Source organism: Geotrypetes seraphini, chromosome 2 (assembly GCF_902459505.1).
Source record: "Geotrypetes seraphini chromosome 2, aGeoSer1.1, whole genome shotgun sequence".
NCBI lineage: Eukaryota > Metazoa > Chordata > Amphibia > Gymnophiona > Dermophiidae > Geotrypetes > Geotrypetes seraphini.
In genome coordinates this window covers 97,248,900-97,273,562 of record NC_047085.1, presented here as the reverse complement: position 1 = coordinate 97,273,562, position 24,663 = coordinate 97,248,900, and the positions used below count along the sequence as shown (strand labels likewise).

At 40.8% G+C, this 24,663-nt stretch overlaps 1 protein-coding gene across 5 annotated transcripts in view; it reads right to left on the bottom strand.

Annotated features, from left to right (window-relative positions):
* STAU2 (staufen double-stranded RNA binding protein 2) overlaps positions 1 to 24,663 on the bottom strand; it is a 365,534-nt gene that overhangs the window by 146,020 nt on the left and 194,851 nt on the right. For all 5 annotated transcript variants that reach the window (XM_033933324.1, XM_033933325.1, XM_033933321.1 and 2 more), the window contains one exon: positions 17,780 to 18,087. In XM_033933324.1, the coding sequence (XP_033789215.1) occupies positions 17,780 to 18,087 (308 nt within the window). The remainder of the gene's footprint in view (positions 1 to 17,779; positions 18,088 to 24,663) is intronic.

Below are 24,663 nucleotides of genomic sequence, written 5' to 3'. Positions count from 1 at the left end.
GTCTAAATAGGTGCACCTAAATGTCATGCCGCGTACGACTGCTAAGCATGATTTTCTATATAGCAGGTGCTTTTTATAGAATCACTTTTGAGACAGACATGGGGGAAGCTACTGCTTGCCCCGGATTGGTAGCATGGAATGTTGTTACCATTTGGGTTTTTGCCAAGTACTTATGACCTAGATTGGCCACTGTGAAGATGAGATACTGGACTAGATGAACCACGGTCTGATTTTGGCAAACCAGTGAATATCTGCTGAGACACTACAGATATCCTGGGAACGTGTTGGGTGTATAATCCATGAGCAACTGGGTATGCAGAAGCTGTCAGCCAAGTGGATGCCCAAATGTTGGATGCTAATGAGAAACTATGTCGACTGGACACTTCTAACTTGATTTTGCAACATTTTCAGCAAGCTGGTGCCAATCTTCTGGAACAACTAGTTACTGTTGATGAAACATGGTTATGCCACTATCATCCTGAAACAAAACAGTCCATGCAATGGTGGTACTCAGGTACCAAGGAAATTCAAGACCCAAAAGTCAGCAGGAAAGGTCATGGTCATAGTGTTTAGGGATCAGGAAGGTGTTATAATGACTATCTTCAAAGTGCCAGTTAATGCAGAATACTACTGTAACTTGATGTGCCAATTAAAGGAAGTGTAGAAAGAAAAAAAGGAATTCTCTTTTGCAAGACAATGCAACTGCTCACAAAGCTGATAGTTGGGGTTTCAGTACATAGACCATCCACCCTACTCACCAGATCTTGCTCCATCTGACTATTCTGTTTCCAAATCTTAAAAAGAGTTTGAAATGACAACAATTTTCGAGTGATTCAGAGGTGATTGTAGCAGCAGAGCAGTATTTCAGTGACCAGACATCAGAGTATTTTTTGGAATGGTTATAGAAACTTCAGACATGAAGTGCCAAATGTGTTGAACTTAGGGGTGAATATGTGGAATAACTTGTAAGTTTCATGGCTCCATATCATTCCTGTCTTTGCTGGGCTGAGAACTTTTCAGCACCCTGTTGTAGATTTCAAAGCTTTATTTTTCCAGAAAATTTTATTTTACTATTTCTGGGACATTACATCATACCACTGTACATGTTAAGGAAACTGATCGTAATTCTCTATTGCAATTTAGCAGCATGCACCCATATGCCATGAAGACCAGCATCCCATTTGCCCAATTTTTGCGCTACAGACGCATCTGCAGCACTAATGAAGAATTTCGACACCAATCTGCCCTACTACAGGAGAGATTTGTTAACAGGAGTTATCCCATCCATGTGGTAGCGAGGGCCAGGAAAAGGGCCCTATATAACCATAGAGAGGCCTTACTTGAATACCGTCAGGGGCAGGGGTCCCAAGACATGGTCCCCTTTGTCTCCACATTTAATCATATGTCCAGAAGTTCACAGCGGGTCATTCGCCGACATTCCAACATCTTAAGGGTACATCCGAGCCTACAACATCTTCAGATTTTATTTTCTTATGGGCGTAATCGGAACCTTAGTGATATACTTAGCCCTAATGTTTTGAGACCTGCTTTGTCTGTTCTGGACATGGGGACTACAGGGGGCCACAGAAGTTGTGGTCAGTGTTCAGTGTGTCCTGTAATGATTGAGTCTGACAGGTTTGTGCACCCTAAGACTGGTAAAGTTTATAAACTACGAAGTGCCACTTCATGTAGAACAGAGGGGGTGGTTTATATTATAGTGTGTCCCTGTTCTATGATCTATGTGGGACACACTTATCGTCAATTCAAGACCAGAATAAATGAGCACAGGTCCTGCCTGCACACTTAGAGGTTGGAGGAGCCATTGGTGACACACTGTTTGGGAGCTAATCATGAATTTGGGGCTCTACGTTGCACAGTAATTGAACATATTGCTTACCCTGCTCGCCGGGGGAATTGGAGGCGTTTACTCTGGCAGAAAGAGCAAAAATGGATTTTCACTCTGCAATCTGTTCAGCCTGTGGGACTGAATGCCCGAATTGAGTGGACGGCCTTCTTTGGTATTTGAATGCCTGTGATTGGTGGATCGTGTCTGGAGGTGGAGCTTGTGTGTTATTTCTAGCTGGAGGCTGTGGAGTGTCTTAGCACCGGTATTGTTCTGTGAAGTAGTGTGAGAGCCTGAAGAGCTTGGTGGGTCTGGATAGAGCGTATGAGAAGCAGTGAAGTTGAAACCCCTGACGCAGCAACCAGAGCGAAACGGAGGGTTCCCCGTCGGGTTCAGTGGCTGCAGGGCCCAGGAGGTGAAGGACTGAGAGATCCTGGATGCTGAAGCAGCTAAGTTGTTCTCTTTTTTTGCTGTGTTCCACGCTGAATCCTGGACTACTTTGCTACAGTGCTGATTTACCCATTTTTTCACAACTGAGGGCTGTGTGTCCCGGTGTGTTTTGTAACATCTCCCTGCAGGCTACCATAGAGCTTTTTCTACTGGTTCTATATTTTGGAGTACAGGGTTAGCCTTGAAAGGTGGAGTTTTTTGCTAGATGAAGCTGAACTGAGGCTTTTTCTCCACCTTTCTTTCCTTTCTTTTCCCTGTTACTTCCTGTTGTGTGATTGGCTTGTGTGTGTGTGTGTGAAATTAAAGCCTGTTAGTGTTGCAGAGGGGAGGTTTGTTGTCCATATGGGGTTCTGATTTAGAGGTAATATTATTGGAGTTTAACTGACCCTTTTCCTGAGAGTATATAGATTACATCAGCCCCATTGATCCTTAAGGTCAGAGAACACGATGCATATCTGTTGACGAGTTATAGCATGTGAGGTATGCTAGTACCAGAGCTATGGCTATTTCGATGGCAGGAATGAAACTTTGGAATAATCTGGTTGGACAATTGCGAATGAATAATAATTTTCTGAGTTTTAAAAAATTATTAAAAACATCTCTTTTTATAGAAGCTTTTTAAGTGGTTAAGAATCAGTGACTGAAAGAATGAAGTGATTAATGGAAATGTTATCTCTATATTGTTTTGTTTTATTGTGTTTTAAACTATTTGGTGTTTTTATATTATGTTTATGTTTGTATTTTTTGTAACACAACAAAGAAAAATGGGGAGCTCCAATGATCCACAGTGAAAACAATCCTCCGATGAAAACAAAAAACTGTGGATACAGATGTTCTGGAGATAATTTATTATATACTGATATGTAAAAACATGAAAATTCAATGAAAAAAGTACAATGATAAAAAATACAGTGGTAAAAATCCAACCGGACACTACACGGTCTGTGTTTCGGTGAACACGCCTTCCTCAGGGGTCCAATTGTTTGCAAACTCACATATAAAGAATTGGACTGAAAACAGTCTATTGTCTTTAAACAAGTGAGCAAAGAACACCGCAGACAAGCTGAAGTAACAAAAAAAGTGGTTTTTTTTGCTACTTCAGCTTGTCTGCAGTGTTCTTTGCTCACATGTTTAAAGACAATAGACTGTTTTCAGTCCAATTCTTTATATGTGTATTTTTTGTAATCCACTTAGGTATAAGCAGAATATAAGTTTTTTAAAAAAATAAATAAATAATTACCTACGAAATGCAAAAAGGGTTTCTGAATCTTTGCCAGGATTTAGACCAGTTGGTGCAGTACTTTCCTTAAGACATCCCTGTGAGGGTAGTGTTATACATTATAATAACATTTGTGTTACTACCAACAAAATTAGTCGCTTTTCTCAGAAATAACAGCAAAAAAGGGGAAAATGTCCTGTTAACAAGCAGCTCTGTTCTGTTAATTCATCAGACATATAATATGAATTTGGAAATCCTTCCTTGCTCCTATTTTTTTTCTTTCAGACTTGTTTCTTTTCTTTTCTCATATAGGAAGATTAGGTACTTTGATAATCTTCTTTCTAGCAGATAGGAACATCAGTCTTGAACCTTTGGGTTATCAATCCTTAATCAAGAGAACCTGTGTAGAGAGCCTCATTTATATTTTTCTGATCTGCCTCCCATCACTCTGGGCTGTCCTGTAATTCCTCAGCTTGTTTCAAAGCAGATGGTCAGCCTTAGAGAAGAAACATAATAGGGAGGGATACGGGGACTTTCCCTGATAAACAAGTCTGTTCTCTCATATCATAACTTTAAACACAAAACGATCATAACCTATATCCAACATACAGTATAATGAAGTGGAACAAACAAGTAACCTACAGTACCTGAGTGCAACCTGCACTAACAGTCTTGGATTTCTGAAAGATACCTCCTTGTCTCTTCATAAAAGAAGTGGTCTGCTCTACCCTTGACCTTGAATGACAGGAATGGAACAAGATATCCCAAAATACTGGCATATCTGAGACAGAAATCAGGCTAAAGAACATCTGACAGGTGGGCTTCAAAACTGATGTTCCTATCTACTAGAACAGTATATTGCAAACTGTGTGCCACGGCAAACAAGTGTGCCCCAGAGAATTCCAGGTATGCCCTGATGTGTCGGTGAAAGGCACTTCCTGAAGTCAGTCAGCCAGCACCTGTGCTTCTTCTCCTCACCTCCCCCTCCCCCACTGCTGGTAATAGGAAGCTCAGGACTGCAGCTGGAAGACATCCGTGCATGCGCCGATGTCGTGATGATGTCATGCATGCATGTGACATCCACGCATTTCTGGGTGCGCTCCAGCCACAGCCCCAAGATTAGTATGCCAGCAGATTAAAAAGTCTACGACACATTGTACTAGAAAGAAGATTATCATGGTAAGTAATTTTATTTATTTATTTAAAAATACTTTTATCCTGCATATCCAAACAATCTATATGGGTTACAAAGGTACATGCACAGATCAGTAAAACATAAAAAAGCACAATTTCTTTATAAAAATCACTAAAATCGTATTAAAAAGAGCAAGACTAATGATTTAACAACTCAATTGAAGAAATCTCCATTTCCAAAAGCTTTCTGAAAAAAATAAGCCTTCAACAACTTGCGAAAGGATATTAGCACCAGAATCTGATGAATATTAATGGTTCATAGTCTTAAGCGAGCGAGACAGACACGCGCCGACAAACGAGCACCGACAATTCAGCGCAAGACTTTAGCGCGCCACAGAAAAAACTTATTTTAAAGGGCTCTGAAGGGGGGTGTTGGTGGGGAACCCCCCCACTTTACTTAATAGTGATCGCGCTGGCGTTGGGGGTGTTGGGGGGTTGTAACCCCAAATTATACTGGAAACTTAACTTTTTCTCTATTTTCTCTTAACTTTTTTCTCTTTTCCCAACACAGCAGCGCGATCCCTATTAAGTAGAATAGGGGGGTTCCCCCCACACCCCTCGTCGAAGCCCTTTAAAAGAAGGTTTTTCTGCGGCACGCTGAAGTCTTGCGCTTAATTGTCGGCACTCATTTGTCGGCGCGCGTCTGCCTTGCGCACTTAAGACCCGTCACCATATTAATAGGTAAGGCATTCCACATACATGGTCCAGTAACACTAAAAATTCTCAAACGTATTGTAGTTTTAGCGACAGACTTCAATGAAGGAGTTCCCAACAAATATTGCGACTCTGACCTATGAGATCGAGAGGGCGTGTATGTAGATACCAAAACACTGATTGCCTTTGGTAGAACGTCTTGAATGGCTTTAAACACTAGCAACAGGAACTTCAACTGAATTCTCCAAGATACTGGAAGCCAGTGTAACTTGGCCAATAATGGAGTTACATACTCATAGCAGGAAATGCCACCAATTACTCTCGCCGCTGCATTTTGTGCAACTTGCAATACCCTTAAAGATTTCTTTGGAAGTCAATAAAAAAAGGGCATTGAAATAATCCAAGTGCAGTAGTACAAAGCACTGCAAGACTAATCTTCCCTTCTAGTGCAAAGCAGTCCGCTGAGTCTAGGGAGGGACAGATGAGTCTGCTGAAAGTACCAAAGAACCAAACACGGTATCCAACTGGGCCACTACATCCATCCTGTAAAACTTTGTGAAAGCATACAGTGAGGACCATGTGGCTGCTCTACAAATTTCTTCACCTAAGAGGATGCTACGCTCCTACTGCAATGTACTTTTAAGGATGTTGGAGGCTGCTTTCCACTTCCAATATAAGTTGAAGAAATGGACACTTTCAAAGCCGGCTGGCCCAGACGTCTAGAACCCGCCAGCACAAAGAGAGATCTGACAGTCAGAACTCATTTGATGCTTCCAGTTAACAAATCAGCACTCTGTGAACATCCAGCATTGTCAAAACTTTACCTATTTTCTTAGACCCGAGGGCATAAAGACAGACAACTATACTTCCTGGTTGACATGAAAACTTGAGACTACTTTTGGCAAGCAAGAGGAGACTGTAAGCATTACTGCCCCAGTCTCTGAAAACATTCTCTGCAGAATAAAGCATGCAGTTCAGACACCTGTCGTGCTGATGTGACTGCCACTAAAAACGCTGTAACTGTCAGATCAATCATTGACACCTTCTCCTAAGGCTCATAAGAAGCTCTAGTGAGGAACTGAAGAACAAAATTAATGTTCCACATTGGAAAAGGTTGACATACTGGAGGATGTAGACTTAATGCTCTCTTCAAAAAACTGGACAAAACTGGATGAGAGTCTAATATCCTGTAAGTGCAGGTTGCACTCAAGTACCGTAGGTCAGTGTTTCTCAAATTTTTCAAGCCAAGAACTTCCTAAGTCTAACAAATATCAACTGAGTACCCCCACACCATCCCATAATAATAGTACTAATTGTAATGCAATTTCTTCCATTCATTTTTCATATACACACAATATAATCTTATTAATTCATAATGGTAACCACAAAATTAAAAAAAAAAACCCATAAAGCACACTGTATGCAGAGAAAATGTTAATTATCATTTATATTTGGGTTTTTTTTTTTCAAAGAGATCAAGGCAAATGACTTTAAAATATGCAATGTCACCTCAGTAGCAACTATAGAAAAATAGACAAATATAGTGCAAAATAGAGAGAGCAGATATAAATTCTCAACACTGACACATTTCAATCACTAACCCCCTCTTCTATAAAGATGCGCTAGCGGCTGCCACGTGGTAACGGCCCCGAAGCCCATAGAGATTTAATGGGCTTTGGGGCCGTTACTGCGGCTTTGTAAAAGAGGGGAGAAATTGCAAATAAAATCATTTTTCCTATCTTTGTTGTCTGGAGATTTCTTGAGTCTCTGGTTGCACTTCCTTCTTACTGTGCATCCAATATTTCTTTCTTTCTGCCTCCTGCATGCTTCCTCTCCTCCAGACCTCATTCCCTTCCCCAACCAACATCTCTCTCTGTCCTCTTTGAGTTCAACTTTTCTTCCTCTCTCCTTCACCCCATTGACAACATGTTGCCTTCTCCCTCTCTCTCACTGTCCATCTGTCTTTCTCTTATTCCCTCCCTTGCTGCAAAGAAAGTGGGGAAAGACAGAGATCCAGGGTGCATCTCTCCACCCCCTCTACTGCCACATCCAACATTTCTCCCTCTCTCATCCCCCAGATCATGTGCAGCATTTTTTACCACTGCCCACCAGCCCCATGCCCATTTCTCCTTCTCTCACCCCTCTCCAACACAATGCCACATCACTCCCTCCATCACTATTGTCCAACATTCCCCCCCTTGCATCCCCTTCAAACTATCCCTCTGTTCCCTCTCCATAATCATGTCCAACATTTCTGCCTCTCATCCTTCTATTCCTCATGCATCTCTACCTCACTCCTCTCTTTCTATGCCCAATTTTCCTCTTTCTTCCTTTCCCCATGTACACCATCTCTTTCCCTCTCACTCACACACTCATGCCCAACAATTCTCCCTTTCTATTCTCTCCCTATGTCCCAAGTTAGTGTCTCCTTCCTCCCTCCCTTCTGTGTCCTATGTTCATGGCCTTCCCTTCCTTCTGTGTCCCAAGTTTGTGCCCCTCCCTGCCTTCCAGCCTTTGTCCCAAAATAGTGCCCCTTCCATGTCCCAATGTGCTCCTTCCCCCCCTTTCTCCCTCTGCTCTAGATCATATCCCCTCTCTCCCTTACTCACTCGCTCCAAAAATCTAGACTGATCCAATCCCCAAGCAGTCCGGATTTTTGTACTTGTACGGTACTATGTTACTGTATACGCAGACTTTGGTAATTTGTAGCATAGATATTTTGTCTGAAGATGCATTTTGTAAGTCCATGTTGTAGTGGTACTTTTCTATATATATAGTAATTGCTTTTCCAATTTTTAGTCATTGATTCTTAGCTTACATAGTATTTCTTATTTTTATCATGATTTTTTTCTAGGTGGTCACATGTCCTTTATTTTAACTGAGTGACTTTTTTCCTCTTTTTGTTTTATATTTTTCACTTTTCCTTACTTGTCCTTAATCATGATTTTTTTCTAGGTGGTCACATGTCCTTTATTTTAACTGAGTGACTTTTTTCCTCTTTTTGTTTTATATTTTTCACTTTTCCTTACTTGTCCTTCCTCATGTTTTTCTTCCACCCCTTTGACTGATTCAATTGGAATTAACTCATTTACAAGTTAAGACCCCTGATGCAGGCATTGCGTTGATACACATTGGGCATTTAATTCATGGACATCATAGTTGTTTTGATGCTGTTCTGCTTATTTTTCAGTATATATTGTTTAATCTGATTTTCTGTTTTCATTATTATGTTTGTCAATATGGTGGGCTTGTAAAGGTCTACTTTATAAAATTATTGTACTTAGCCATTATTTTATTAAATGACTTATTTTATTTGACTTGATTTTGTAACTTATTGCTTTTAGTTCCATATTAAGGGCTCCTTTTACTAAACAACACTAGAGGGTTTTAGAATGGGTCGACAAGGTAAATGTTCCAATGCTCATAGACTTTCTATGAGCCTCGGAACATTTACCTCTCCAGCCCACACTAAAAACCTCTAGCGCCATTTTGGGCTCCTTTTACAAAACTGTGCTAGTGGTTTTAGTGCACGCTTAGCTTGCGCGCTAGACGTTAATGCCAGCATTGAGCTGGCGTCAGTTCTAGCCGCGATGCGCGGGTTTAGTGCACGCTAAAATTCTGCGTGCGCTAAAACTCTATCGCAGCTTAGTAAAAGGAGCCTTTAGTAAAACCCAGCATAAGTTACTTATATATATAGTACAAATCACTCTAAGTAGAATTGTACTTATAACAAAACCTCAGCAAGTTAGAACAGAGGTACACTTTTCCACACTAACATCATCCTGGCTCAGATTTTGAGAATGTAATAACTACTGGATTTGGAGTGCCTCAGGTCTTTCTGATTTCTAGGAAAGAATATTTAAGGCAAGTATGCTTGTTTAAATTGAAAGGATTTGCTACATGTGAATAAAGTTTTTAAATCTTTTTTCTTGCTCCAGATAACAGCTTTTTTATCTACATTTCACAGTCCAATTTAAAAAAATATCCTACGAAGTATTCAATTTTATTAGCCACTATCACCATCAATACCAGCCAAGTGCATACACTTTGGTTGAATAATTACAGTAGACTCTCAGTTAACCAGCACCCATGAGGATTGATAAGATGCCAGATAAATGTAGTTTCTGGTTGTTGAGAGCTACTAGTAAACTGTTCCAGACAAACTACTGGACATGTGGTAGGCAAAGCGTGGGCATACTGAGGTGTGGCGTGCCAAGTTTACACTTAAATTTCTTCCTGAAATTGATTTTATTTTCATTTTTATTTAAAATATTACAGTATTTCTTAGATTTTTTTTCTGGTTGCTTGAGAGTTCTGGTTAATTGAGTTCGGTTAACAGAGAGTTTACTATATATAAACTGTTTTAGTTTAATAGAAGTCTGTTAGTGGTATGTAGAATTAATATAAAGTTCAGCAGCATTCTACATGTCATACAGCTGGTATGGAGACATCACAAGAAATAAACATTAAAGTTAAGAACACATTGGGCTCTTTTTATAAAGTCGCGGTACTGATTCCCGGCACGGCAAATGTGACAGAGCCCATAGGAATTGTATAAGCTTTGTCGCATTTGCTGTGCAGTAATCACTACTGCAGCTTTGTAAAAAGAGCCCATTATGATTTAGTGCCAAATTGTCACAGTTTCTGGTTGCCGAGCATCTTAACTGTTTCATGAAGTAGATACAATGGAAACTTTTACCCACTGTTGTGAAGTTGACATAGCGATTAATGAACCTGGGGTGTAGTAATCACACATATGTTTTCTTGACAGAATGATTGCGTTATATATCACACATGAATGTATAGGCCTTTATCTTTCCTTAATGACCTAGTAAGCAATATTTCTTAAATGAGAGTGTTTTTCAGGTACCCCTTGGATTTCTTCCACTAGGGATGACATTTAAAGCATCTAACTGGTTGCCTGCTGAGATTAGTAAAATAGAATGTTTAGTTGTCTCAGTATGTCAAAGAACTCCAACAGTATTTTGATTTGACAATTTTCTGATTTTTTAAAAATTTTATGGTCTTATAATTATTATTTACTTTTAAGGCAAAATTTCTAGTTTCCATGGTATAGAATATGATCTTGCTGTGCCATTCCTCCCTTTTCCTTAAGCAGATCTTGGTAGGAACCATTAATGGAACGAAACAAAAGCAAATCATTTTGTGCAACAACATAGCTTTAGCAGGTGTGAGAATATATGCTCTGGTGTTCTCAGAGAACATGTGGGAGATATCATTTATGGATCCCCGGTGTGGTCGCTGACCAGCATACTGATAATTCCAGAAGCCTCTGGCAGGCCCAAAAGGCATGCACATGTGCCTTCCCTGTCTGACTCAAGCAGGACCTTCAGTTGGATAAAAAGCATAAAGAATGCAACTCCTAGAGCAGGGGTGCCCACACTTGAGCTACTTTTAAAATGACCAAGTCAAAATGATCTACCAACAATAAAATTAAAAAACAAACAAACCCACAAAGCACACTGAAAGGCAGAGAAAATGTTAATTATCATTCATATTCCGGGTTTTTTTCAAAGAGGTCAAGGCAGATGACTCTATGCAATGTCATCTCAATAACAACCATACAAAAATAGACAAATATAGCCCCTCCCTTTTTACTAAACCACATAGCAGTTTTTAGCGCAGGGAGTTGCGCTGAATGCCCCACGCTGCTCTCGACGCTCATAGGCTCCCTGCGCTAAAAACCGCTATTTCGGTTTAGTAAAAGGGAGCCATAGTGCAAAATATAGACAGCAGATATAAATTCTCAAAACAGACACATTTTGATCACTAAATTGAAAATAAAATCATTTTTCCTACTTTTGTATGGTGATTTCATGAGTATCTGGTTGCACTTTCTTCTTCTGACTTCTTCTCACTTCACTCTGGTTGCACTTCTTCTGACATCTTCTGATTTCAGCCCACTCCTTCTTTCAGCCTCCTATATGCTTTCTCTCTTCCATACCTCATTCTCTCCCCCAACTTTTTCTTTCTTTCTCCCTGCCTCCTGTTCTTTCTTTCTCTCTCTCTCCATGCCCACTTTCTTTCTGTCTCCCTGTTCCCTTTTTCTTTCTGTCTCCCTGCCTGCCCCCTTTGTTTCTTTCTCCCTGCCCTCCCCCAAGCCACTAGGTTTGCCATCGCCACCGGGGAACAGGCCTCCAAGCCACCTCCCCCCAAGCTCTGCATGCAGAAACCTTGCACTGACCAGCATTCTGCTCCCCTTCAATTCTGATGTCGGAGAGGAAGTTCCGGGCCAGCCAGGCAGTGATTGGCTGGCCCAGAAATTCCTCTCTGATGTAAGAATTGATGTCGGGGAGAGGAATGCTAATCAGCGTGAGGCTTCTGAAGGCCCAAATCTCCGGATCCCCAGGGCTGAGGAAAAGAAAAAAAGCCAGTCTTCCATGAGAGCCATTCCAGTCTCTTTTTAGCACGACACTCAACTTCCCATTTTCAGGCTCAAGACGTCAGAGCAGCAGCAGCAGCTCCGGCATTTTTCGGCAGAGCACCTCCTGCTCCCGACCGCCTTTCTCCAGTCTGGCTTGTCAATTCCGCCAGGGGCAGCCGGCGCTCAGCTCTCAAGGGTCGTGACTTCCCTAGACCTCCCTCCCGCCTTCTCCAGAAAGAAGTGACATCATCCCCCATTCGGAAGACGGGTTCTGGCAGTCGGGCAGGAAGGGCGCAGCAAGAATTAGTGTGCGTGGGGAACCTTGGAGAGAGGAAGGCTGATCGGCCGGCCGATTGGAACGGCAACACGAGTCTATCACGGAACCCGGGATGGGCTCCGCGATCGACTGGCGTTGCCTTCCCGATCGACCGGTCGATCGTGATCGACGTATTGGGCACCCCTGTCCTAGAGGATGTAGGAGGGTATATAAGAATATGGGGCTCATTTTCAAAGCACTTACATAAAGTACCATAGTAACCTAAGGGTTTTGAAAATGAGACCCTATATCTCCTTAAGCTCTCGAAGAACACCTGCTACAGGTGAGTAACTTCATTTTCTCAGAGGACAAGCAGGACATAATTTTCACACACATGCTAATCCCTAGCTACCAGGCTCACTAAAAAACAACAAAGAAGGGTCAATGGGTATTTGCAACAGCTAGACCAACAGGAACCAATAACTCTAACAACAAAACCATCCCGTTGTGAAGGTGCAGCCTGGAATTGAAAAATATGGACCTAGGAGGATGGAGTTGGATTCTAGACTTCAAACAAATTCTGCAGAACTCTCTGACCAAACTAGCTGCCACAGCAGGTATTCTGCTTAAGGTAGTAGTGAACTGAAGAACATGTAGAAGCTGTGCAAATCTCATCAATGGAAGCTGACCTCAATTGGGCAGCCATGGCTCTGGCATTGTGAACCGTGACATGACCATCCAGAATCAGCCCACTTGGGCATAAGTGAACAAGATGCAGTATGCTCTCCAACTGGATAAAGTGTGTTTACCAATGGCTGCCCCCAACCTACTTGGGTCAAAAGAAAAGCTGGGTGGACTGATCTATGGCCTTTAGTTCATGCCAGATAAAAGGCTAAAGCTTTCTTGCAGACTAAAGTGTGAAGTGGGCTTTCATCAGGATGGACATGAGGCTTTGGGAAAAATGTTGGCAGGACAATTGACTGGTTAAGATGGAACTTCAACACCACCTTAGGATGTGTGCAGAGAACTTCACTGTTGTGATGAAACTGAGTGTAAAATAGATCAGGTACTAGAGCCTGTAGCTCCATGACCATGAGAGCTGAAGTGACCACTACCAAAAAAGCACAGTTACTTACCACAACAGGTGTTAACCGGGGACAGCAGGCAGATATTCTCCACATGGGGGCGACATCATCCAAGGAGCCTAGTATGGACAGTTGAAAGTGCACCGTCACTTTAAACATTGAGAAGCTTAGAAACTGAGCAGACAGTGCATGTGCAAGTGCCTTCCTGCCCAAATTCAGCTTGTAAGCAAGCTAAGAAGCCAACCAGGGGAGATGGGAAGGATGTGAGAATATCTGCCTACTGGGTACACTTATTACGGTGACTGTTCTTTGTCCTTGGACAAGCAGGCAGCATATTGTTACATGTGGGACTCCCTAGATTACTGAACAGAATGGTGGGAGAGTTGGCCATTAGGAAGAAAATAAATTCTGTAAAGCTGCTTGGCCGAAATGACCATCTCGTCTAGAAATGGATTCTAGACAGTAGTGAGATATAAATGTGTGAACTGAGGACCAAGTAGCTACTTTGCAAATATCTTCAATGGGAGTGGAATGCAAAAAGGCCACTGATGCCATAGCTCGAACTTTGTGTGCTGTAACATGTCCCGCCAGCTGCAGCCCAGCTTGAGCATAGCAGAAGGAAATGCAGGCCACTAACCATGTGGAAATAGTTTGCTTGGTTACAGGGCAAATCCAACCTGTTAGGATCAAAAGAGATGAACAGCTGAGGTGAAGACCTGTGTGGCTTAGTCCTTTGTAAATAGTAAGCCAAGGCACACTTACAATCCCAATATATGAAGAACAGTTTCTCCAGGGTGAGAATGAGGGTTTGGAAAGAATACAGGAAGCAAAATGGATTGATTTAGATGAAATTTCATGACTACCTTGTGCAGGAGAAAAGGTGCTGCAGCCTGCTTCAGCTCCTTGAAAGAGTAACTGGATCTGGAGTGATTTTCTGCTTCAGTCCACTGCTAAGCTATCACATCGAGATCTTCAGGTTGCCAGTCAGACTGAACCTCTCCCCCCACCCCCCCGGGCTGCAATAAGCATCAAAAGGGGATGAAACACTGTAAGCGCCCTGAAGAATGCTACTGATGCCTAACAGGCATCAATAGCGCTCAAGTTCCTGACCAAGTCATGGAAGCGAACAAATGCTGAGGGCCTGGAACCCAGGGCTCCACAAATATTCAACAGGCTGGCTAAATAGGTCTCTGAAGGATGTTCCTCTCCAAGCAGGCACAGTTGGTCTTAGAGCCACGTAAAAACTGCAAACAACTGAAAAAAGACTGCAAAAATAAAGAAAGCAGATCAGAATGACACCTTTATGCTTGCCTGCAGAAGGAAGAACTGAAAGGGACAGTAGAGACAGGGAAGGAGGAGCTGCAAAACTGTGATTCACAATTTCTTCAGTATGCTCGAGAGCATGTATGGATAACCATTCCTATTTCTCATGGGACTGCAGACATGGCAGCAAATCTTGTGCACTACCTGCAGTCATTCTCTGCCATACTTCCTGTTTCCACCTGGGAAGGATATGGCAAAAGGAATGCTCTGTGGTGGCTGCAGCTAGTGCACAAGATTTGCTGCCATGTCTATAGTCACATGTGAAAAGAAATATGTAAAGGTAGGCCAGGAAGGTAAGGGAGATGGGGAAGAGATGCCAGAGCATGGGGGGCCCATGAAGCTATCCTATTTGCCACCTCCCCTAATGTTGGCCCTAATCATGTCAAAGCCCAACAATCCTATTATGGTGTCTTAAAATAAGATTAATTCAAATGCTCCCCTTAATGCATGTGTGGTACCCTATAAATCAAGTACATCGGCCTAGAAAAAGGTATCAGTATTTGCTGCTTTATATTTTCTATCTTAGTAAGAAATATTACAGTTGAAAATGTGGAGGGGCATAATCGAAAGGGACGTCTAAGTCCGTTTACGTCCATCTCGCAAATCGTCCAAAGTTAAAAAGAGCCTAAGACACATTTTCAAAAGATATGTCCAACTTTTTTTTACTTTTGAAAATCGTCTAATTATATGTCCTGCCGATCTGATCGTCCAAGCCACTAAATCGTCTATCTTTATACCACATTTCCGTCCAACCTTCCGTCCAAGTCCAAAACGCCTAGAACAAGCCCTGTTGGACGTGAGAGGGATCTGTAAAATGATGGACTGCCCACCCAGACATGCCACCTAAATAGTGGGGTACCTTACAGGGCACCGCTGTGAACTTCACAAAAAGGGTGCCATGGCTTCTCCTCACTACAGCTCCGTTATAGGTGACGATGAGCCCCCCCAAACCACCTCCAGAATCCCCTAGACCCACTTATCTACCACCCCAATAGCCCTTATGGCTGCAGGAGCCACTTATATGCCAGTAAAAACGGGTTTTGGGGGGTGTATAGGGCAGTGCACATGTTTCAGTATCAATGCAGGCAGCCAGGTGATGATGGTCTGGAGGCTGAAATTTAAAGTTGTGAATAAAATTTTTATGGGAGTGGGGGGGGGGGTTGGTGATCACTGGGGTAGTGTGTGGGGGTCTGTGTTATGTGTTTTCAGCGCTTATCTGGTGAGTTTAGGTGGGTTTTTGTGACTTAGACCATGTTTTACATGGTCTAAGTCACAACATCCAAGTTCTGTCTAGGCTCTGTTATAAAACTTTCGGTTATACATGCTGTACGACTAAGTCTAAACCATATTATTCGGTAGTAGTTATTCATGTAACAATCTACTCAAGAAATAAATCGTGTTCTATTTTGACTAGATTTAGGGCTCCTTTTACTGAGGTGCGTTAGCGTTTTTAGCGCACACACACGATTAGTGTGCGCTATCCGAAAAATTACCGTCTGCTTCAAAGGAGGCAGTAGTGGCTAGCGAGCGGGGCATTTTAGCGTGCACTAAAACCACTAGCGCGCCTTTGTAAAAGGAGCCCTCAACGTCTTCAAATCCTAGAATTTACTCCCTATAAACTCTTTTCTTTACCAATGTTTTTATTTATTTTTCTATTGTGCTATTGGTGCTCAGAAAAGGCTGCCCTCTCGGCAGCAAGTGCTCATTTTTCATACCAACATGACAAACACCCCTTCTCAATCATCGCACTAATGCATTTTAAAACAGTCTTTTCAGAAAATAATATTAACATGTAATTCCTTCTGTTTGTACTTATCTTCTGGAGTTTTTTTTTTTTTTTTCAAACTGAAGCTATTCTTTTATCTTCTGTGATGATTTTCATTTATTCCAATACATTCCTGGCTCAGTACTCCATCAAGTGTGATGGGGTGCTGAGCCAGGAATGGGTTGGAATAATTGTGTTTCACCCTGAAGATGAAAGTGGAATGTGAATTCATTAGCTTATATTCAGTTTGTTTATTCAGAAACCACAAAATTGATTTAATATATTATGCATAATGGTATTAGATCGCTAGTTGAGTTAGGATAAAAACTTGTACTGTAACTAAGGCAAATTGTAACCTGTTAACTGTATATTATGTATGTTAACCTGTAATCTGTTCTGAACTCTTTGGGGAGAATGGGATAGAAACCAAAATAAATTAATACATTAATATGTGTTAGCCTGTGAATTAAAAAGCATAGGCAGCTCTAAAGCACCTCTCTTCTCTCTCCCCTCTATAGCGATTAACTTGTTCTATTGATCACTCTCTCCTCAAAAATGGATTTCCTGTCCTATTAACCCTCTTTCTTCTTCCCCTCTTAAAGTCAATCAATTTGTACCTTTGCTTAATCTTTGCAAACCGCATAGAACTTCGCGGTATTGCGGTATATAAGCTGTTATTATTAATGTGCATTACCTTTTTAAAAAATTAAAACAAACATTAGAAACAAACATTTTTAAAAAACCTCAAAATGGGGAGTAAAGTCAGAAAATCTGAACCCAGAAAAAGATTGCCTCTGCACATTTCTAAGGAGCAAGAAACCAGTTTGAGAAACAGAGCATAAAATGAACACTGGCTCTCTGCACATGAAATGTTACTGTAAAAAAACATACAATCTGAATAGATTTGAAAGGAAGAAGCAAAAACTGTAGGGATTGTATTTCTTTTTATTAGGATTTTCCTTCCTATTTTGCAGACAAGTGAAACCTCAAAACTGCTTAAATATTCCTTAACTGCCAAACGTTCTAACATGGTAGACTTTCAGAATTTAGATTTCTTTTCAATGCCAAAATGAGGAGTAGTAAACAAAAAGCCAATCAAGACATTTTAAACAAATACCTCAGCAGTAGCTAAGATTATGCCATACAAAACGTTAACCATACTTAAATGTAAGTAATTCTACCTAAAAGTCACTAAAAAACACAAAGTTGTTAACATGGCACTTGAAAATAATAAGGCTAAAATGAAATGTCACTAAACGGAGTACACCAGTGATGAAACGGCAACTTTTTTTTTTCTCCATGGTCCAAACTCTAATTAACAAACACAACTTTAACTATAGGTTACAAACCCTCTCTCTTCTCCCGAGAACAGGACTCAATTAAAATTAGCTATAACTGAAGTACCTTTGTAAAAAAACAATTCAGGTAAAAATACAATTGCAAATTCAAGGTCTCTATTTTACACTTACTATTCAATCTAAGATTGAGAATTAACAAATGAAAATGTGTTCCATACATAAAACGGAAGATTTATAAGTGAAATAAATCTTTAAAAGAAAAACCCGAAGACTACTCTTTTTAAATTAGAAAACAAGTTTCCCGTACCTGAAAACCTTGAATCTGTGCCAAGTACTCCAACTGTTTTGAAGGTTGCACTGTAGAACAAGGAGAACACAGAGATTTTCCTTTCAATCCCACGGCTTCTGCAGTTGGGGATGTTCCATTCAAGAGGAGCTCTCTGGCTATGGTAGCCGTGTTACTAAAATTGGCAGACGGGCTGAAGAATGAGCTTGAAGCCTCGCTCATCTCTTTAGATGATAAATAACTTATAGCAGTACCAGGGGTGGCTTTGTTGCGGCTTGCTTCCATCTCTTGATAGACATCAGGAGAGAGATGAAGAATTCCCTTTGGTGCTGAAAATAAAAACGAGAACCATTTACACTTGGGGCTCCTTTTACTAAGCGGTGATAGCGGTTTTAGCGCGCGCTTCGCACCCGCAGAATTGCCACGCGCACTAGATGCTAACACCAGCATTGAGCTTGCGTTTGTTCTCGACGCGTAGCGCGGGTTAGCACGCGTGGCAATGCAGCATGCGCTAAAACGCTAGCGCACCTTAGTAAAAGGAGCCCTTGGAGTTTGGCAAATAATCATCGCTGGATGATTATACAGTTAGAAGATGTTGGCAAACAAACCTCTTAGTGTACCCAATATGCCTTGCGGTGCCTACCTACTAAGCTGTCACAAGCCTTAATATGTGGTCTTTTCCATTCTTCTGCCACTAAAGCCCTTTTATGCTATTCTTATGCATATTTGAATTTTATCACAGTTTTTGTGGCAGGTGAGGTAATCACGTTAATTGTGATAAATTTTTTAAATCGGCGTTAGAGATTTAGCGTGTTAATCACTTTATTAAAGCACTAAATCTGCAGCCCTACTTAATATCTTTATGGACAATAGCTGGAGAGCTTTGTACACCTATGCCCATAATATGGGGAACAAGCTTTTGGACCTAGAGATATGATGGAATAGACTGACTTGGATTTAGTGGCAGTCACACAGACGTTGTTCAAGAAGAACCATGACTGAGATATCGTTATAAATAACCAAAAAAAAACTCATTTGCAAGAATCTCCTTATAAAATATAACAAACATCCATATTCAAAAATGCTCAATTAAATTATAAAATAGAATTTCAGTAATGGCAATTTACCCCAAGGAAAGTATCCTGGCGGTACCATGAATCTGACGCTGTGAGGTAGTATTTATATGGGTCCACCACTACATCATACTTTCTCTTTAGTAAAATTTTTAATTTAGATTTAAATAAGTCTTAGGAGATCTCTTATTGTATATATATGTGAAAGTATTCAAAGATAGAAATCAATTATCTACTCACTTATTCATTGACTTTACAATATCATGTAGAGCAGTGTTTCTCAGCTCAGTCCTGGAGTACCCCCTTGCCAGTCAGGTTTTCAGGATATCCACAATAGAAACATAGAGTATGACGGCAGAAAAGGGCCGTCGGCCCAACACGTCTGCCCACTCAAAAGAACCCTCCCCTTAAAAGAACACTCCCCTAAGCAATTCCCTGAAGTGAACCCACATGTTTATCCCATCGTTTCTTGAAGTCGAGCACGTTGCTGGCTTCAACTACCTGATGTGGAAGGCCATTCCAACGATCAACCACCCTTTTGGTGAAGAAGTATTTCCTGATGTCACAATGAAATCTCCCACTCTTGAGTTTGAGCGGATGCCCTCTTGTTGCCGTGGGACCCTTAAGAAAAAGGATATCTTGAATATGCTTGAAAGAAATTTGCATATAATGGAGGCAGGGTATGCAAATCAAGTTTACAAATCAAATCCATTATTAAGCCTCCAGTGGTAAATTTGCATTGGTAGCAGATCATGAAATGTTGGCCATCGTCGGCTTGTAAATCAATTTAATGAGGAAGCTGAAGCTAGCATCACGCTGTGAAGTATTTTTCTACATTGAGGCAAAAATAAGTGCTGCTTGCTTTTGAACTGCCTATGATAGAATATTGGCGGGGAGTTAAAGAGCAATTTAAAAGCTCCCCTTCATAGCTCCAGAGTAACGTTTGCCCTGCAACTTTTGAGGCGTTTTCCCCCTGTTTAGATACATTTTTGGAATTTATATCCAGTGTTGATAAGGGGTTAAGCCATTGAGCATTTCTGCTACCAGCGCAAATTTACCACTGGAGGCTTAATAATTAATTGATTTGTATATTTTTCTCCAGTTCCTCTTTATTCTGTCGTTTTGCAAATCAAGTTTATACATATTCATTGTGGATATCCAGAAAACTTGACTGACAAGGGGGGTACTGCAGGACCGAGTTGAGAAACACTGATGTAGAGGAATCACTTAGCTGTTTTTTCACTGCGGCAAGGCTTAAAACTACCCGACAGAGTTCTCCATTTCATCTCTTCATCAGGGCTACATGCCTGCTGTTCTGTTCTAAGCCACTGGCTGAATTCAAAATCAAAACTCATTCCTACAACTGATGTAAAGTCGAGTATGTGAAAACGGGCCAAATTTAAGTCCCCTTTGGGTCCAATTTGACCCACGAGCCAGAGATTGACACCACTGAGATACAGTAAAAGTATGTCTTTCAAGACACAAAATACTAATGAACCGGCCTTTATTTACAAACTCCTTATTCCACATGAACCCTCAAGAGTCTTAAGATCTTCATCACGACATCTCCTTTACACACCATCCCTGAAAATCATCAGCATGCGTCGGGCTACCTCATTTTCAATTATGGCCCCCATAGCATTGGAATTCCCTACCACTTCATATCAGGTCGGAAAAAAATCTAGATAAGTTCAAGGGAAATTTAAAGTGCTATCTCTTCCGTAATGCATATAACTGTTGAAAAGACTTGGAATCAGCCAAGGCCATTTAATAATCTGCACTCCCTTGCTTCCCAATTGTGGTTTACCCTTCTTGTTCTCTTTAATTTTAAATTGTAGTTCTCCCCACTTTCCTATTGTTTCACGTGTGTGATGTATTGTTTAGTCAGTACTTATTTGTTTTCCCCTTTTTATACAAATTGTAAAATGCTTAGAAAACTTGAAACTTGATAGCAAAAAGGGGAGAGTTATTTTATGTATTATTTCTTTTGATATATATATATTTATATTTTAGGATTAATTGTATTATTGTACTTCACTGAGCTATTGCATTGTAATGATGTATTTGATCATTATATTTTGATTAATATAAACCATTTTAGCTCTCAATCCTACTAAATGTACACATAGTGTGGAAGACTGTGCTTATTTTTAGCTGGACTGAGCAATATAAATGTTAGAATTTATCTAAATAAACTGGTATGTATCTGAATGAGAATATAAATTGAATGTTTATAGTTTATTTATTTGTATCGTGCCTTACACAAAGTGGGTCACAACAAATACATACATAATCATAAAATTAATCACGCATACACAACAGAATAATCACAAACAATGAAAAAGCAAAAAAGCGAGCAGCGCTCAAACATACAACCTAAAATTCAATTCCCATACTTCATCTTACAAAAAACATAACTTTTTAATCATCTTTTGAAATCATTCAAGTTTTCCTGCTAGCATATGTACAACGGAATCTCATTCCATTTTCAGGGGCCTATAGAGAAAAACATACTGGTCCAAGACATCTTCAACCTTAATTGCCTAACTGTTGGAATATGTAGATCAGCCCAATCTACAGAGCGCAATTTTCAAAGCAGAACATATGACAGAATGCTATCCACTAGGAATGCCTAGCAGTGCCTAATTTGAGGTTGAGGGGTGGTAGATTCAGGGGCAATGTTAGGAAATTCTACTTTACGGAGAGGGTAGTGGATGCCTGGAATGCGCTCCCGAGAGAGGTGGTGGAGAGTAAAACTGTGACTGAGTTCAAAGAAGCGTGGGATGAACACAGAAGATTTAGAATCAGAAAATAATATTAAACATTGAACTAGGCCAGTACTGGGCAGACTTGCACGGTCTGTGTCTGTGTATGGCCGTTTGGTGGAGGATGGGCTGGAGAGGGCTTCAATGGCTGGAGTAAGTCTTAACAGAGATTTCTGCAGTTGGAATCCAAGCACAGTACCAGGTAAAGCTTTGGATTCTTGCCCAGAAATAGCTAAGAAGAAAAAAATTTAAAAAAAAATTTTTTTAAATTGAATCAGGTTGGGAAGACTGGATGGACCATTCGGGTCTTTATCTGCCGTCATCTACTATGTTACTATGTAAATCATGAAGACAAACTACATGATTCTTATGAAGTCTGCAATAAGGGCTAGATTTCAGTAAATGGCACTCCAATTAAAATCTATGCTAAACATTATTCTATAAAGGGCACTATTGGCTGGATTTGATGTAAATTCAGCCAAAACTTGGTATTAATCCTAGCGCACAAGTTGGGTGTATAACTCCATTATTCTATAACATTGCGCCTAAATATTAAGAATGCCCCTAAGCAGTCCATGCCCTTCTCATAACTATGCCCACTTTTGGATTGTGTGCAACACACTTTGGGTCCGATTTTATAAACAGTGCCTAAAATACAGGCACGGAGGGATGCGGCACATCGTGCATGTAAACATCAAATTAGGTGCCATTTGTAGAATCGCACCTAGCAGTGCCTAAAGTGGACTTAGGTGCTGGTAGTTATCCAAACCTTAGGTGTATCTCTATTTATGCTGGGTTTTTCTTGGCCTAAATACTGGTGCCAAAGTCCAAAACAGGTGCCTATAATGAAAAACATGCTCCTAACCATGCCTACTTTCTGGTAGGTGCCAACCTGAAATTGGTAGTGGTCTAGCAATCTAGGTGCCTATCATCCAATTAATTCTAATTTAAGCTAATTATGAGGTGCTAATTGCTTGTAATCGGTGCTAATGGACTGGAGTGAGCTTTGACAGAAACTTCAGTAGTTGGAACCTAAGAACAGTACCGCGCAGAGCTTTGGGTTCTTGCCCAGACATAGATAAGAAGAAGAAGAAGAAGAAAAAAAACCAAAACAACAAAATTTTAGATTGAATCAGGTTGGGCAGACTGGATGGACCATTAGGGTCTTTTATCTGCCATCATCCACCTTGTTACTATGTATGTAAATAAGCCTTTTAAATAATTAATTTAGGCTAAATGCACCAATCTAGGTGTCTTTTTTAGAATCTGAACATTTGGGTGTGTAGCATTATAGAATAGCTCATAAATAAAAGTACATGTAAATTTAAACTATTTTAAAACTTAGGGCTCCTTTTACGAAGCCGCGTTAGCTGCTTTAGCGCACGCACATTTTTAGTGCGCGCTAACCCCTGCGCTAGCCGAAAAACTACCGCCTGCTCAAGGGGAGGCGGTAGCGGCTAGCGTGACCAGCAAATTAGCGCGTGCTATTACGCGCGTTAAACCGCTAACGCGGCTTCGTAAAAGGAGCCCTTAGTGCCAATGAACACCAATAACTGATTTTTAGTAGCCAAATGGCCATTTGTTTGGAGTGTATCTGAGTTCTGCACACAAATTTGGGAGACCTATATAGAATGAAAGATTAGGTTCTTACCCGGATAATATTGTTTCTTTTAATATACACAGGAGTCCATACATTAGATGATCAATACATGCGAAAATCACTTGCAAAAGGATGTCAATCACATCTTTTAGTTCTTCCTCCTTTACCAGTGCAGTATAGCTTCCAATTCAGTCTGTACCAAAGTAATTGAACTGAACTGTAATTGGAGAAAAGAGAAGGAGGGGCATGGGAAACTTCCCCAGAAATAACATGCATTTCTGTTCTGCTCTGTTAACTCATGAAAAAGAACTATTATTAGCATGAACTTGCAACATAGGTATATCAATGAACCAACCTGCTATGTGCAACTAGCACTAACACATAAGAACTCCAAAGCTCAATAACTCAGTATGTTATTAATAAGCTAATCATACATGTTCATCTAACTGATAGGAGAAGAATTCTGGTTCAGGACCATAGAGCTGTCCAAGGCAGAAAGCAGGTGAATTGCAGAAAGCACAGGGCAGGCTGTATAGACTTCTGTGTAATTAACAGAAACAAAGATTATCCAGGTAAGAACCTAATCTTCCATTCTGTTACATTTACACAGGAATCCATACATTAGATGATGGAGGAAGTAGTGGAGACAGAGATTGTGTCTGAATTCAAGAAGGCATGGGATAGGCATGTTGGATCTCTTAGAGAGAGGAAGAGATAATGGTTACTGTGAATGGGCAGACTAGATGGGCCATTTGGCTTTTATCTGCCATCATGTTTCTATTTTTCTAGGTACCAAAGCAGTGACAGGCATCTAGGAAGGGACAGATGAGCCTGCCCACAAGACTGAGGACCCAAAAGTGGTGTCCTCTCGATCTTCCACATCTACTCTGTGGAACCTTGTAAAGGTATGGAGAGTGGACCAAGTAGCTGTTCTACACACCTCTTTGGGTGGAACTGCCCAGGACTCCGTCCATGAAGATGTCACATTTCTGGTCAAATGAGCTTTGATGGAAATAGGTGGCTGTTTGCCACAACCAGTGTATGCCAACAAAATTACTATGCAGATCAGAAGCTTTGAATGCTGGCCTACCTAGTCTGGACTGACTAGTTAGAATAAAAAGATTCTATTTGCTTTATTTTCGGTGTCAACCCCGATACAGAACGCCTAACAGAGACCCCTCCTGATGAAGGACCCGAAACTCGAGTTGGGGGGCCAGGCACAGCAACAGCACATTTTAGTATTCACATTGGCACTTTTAAGCACATAGCACTTTAACTTTAACGCAGCTGGAGGTTCAAGATCCTTCCACCCACCCCACTTAATTCATCTCAAAGATAAGTGACTTTTACTTACTTGTTTAACAACTTTTGTTGTATCAGAAGAAAGGTGGAGGGTGGCACAGGGACAATGAAGTGATATAATGGTCCCTAACATACCCCAGTTTGGTGAGATCACTGAATCAAAGG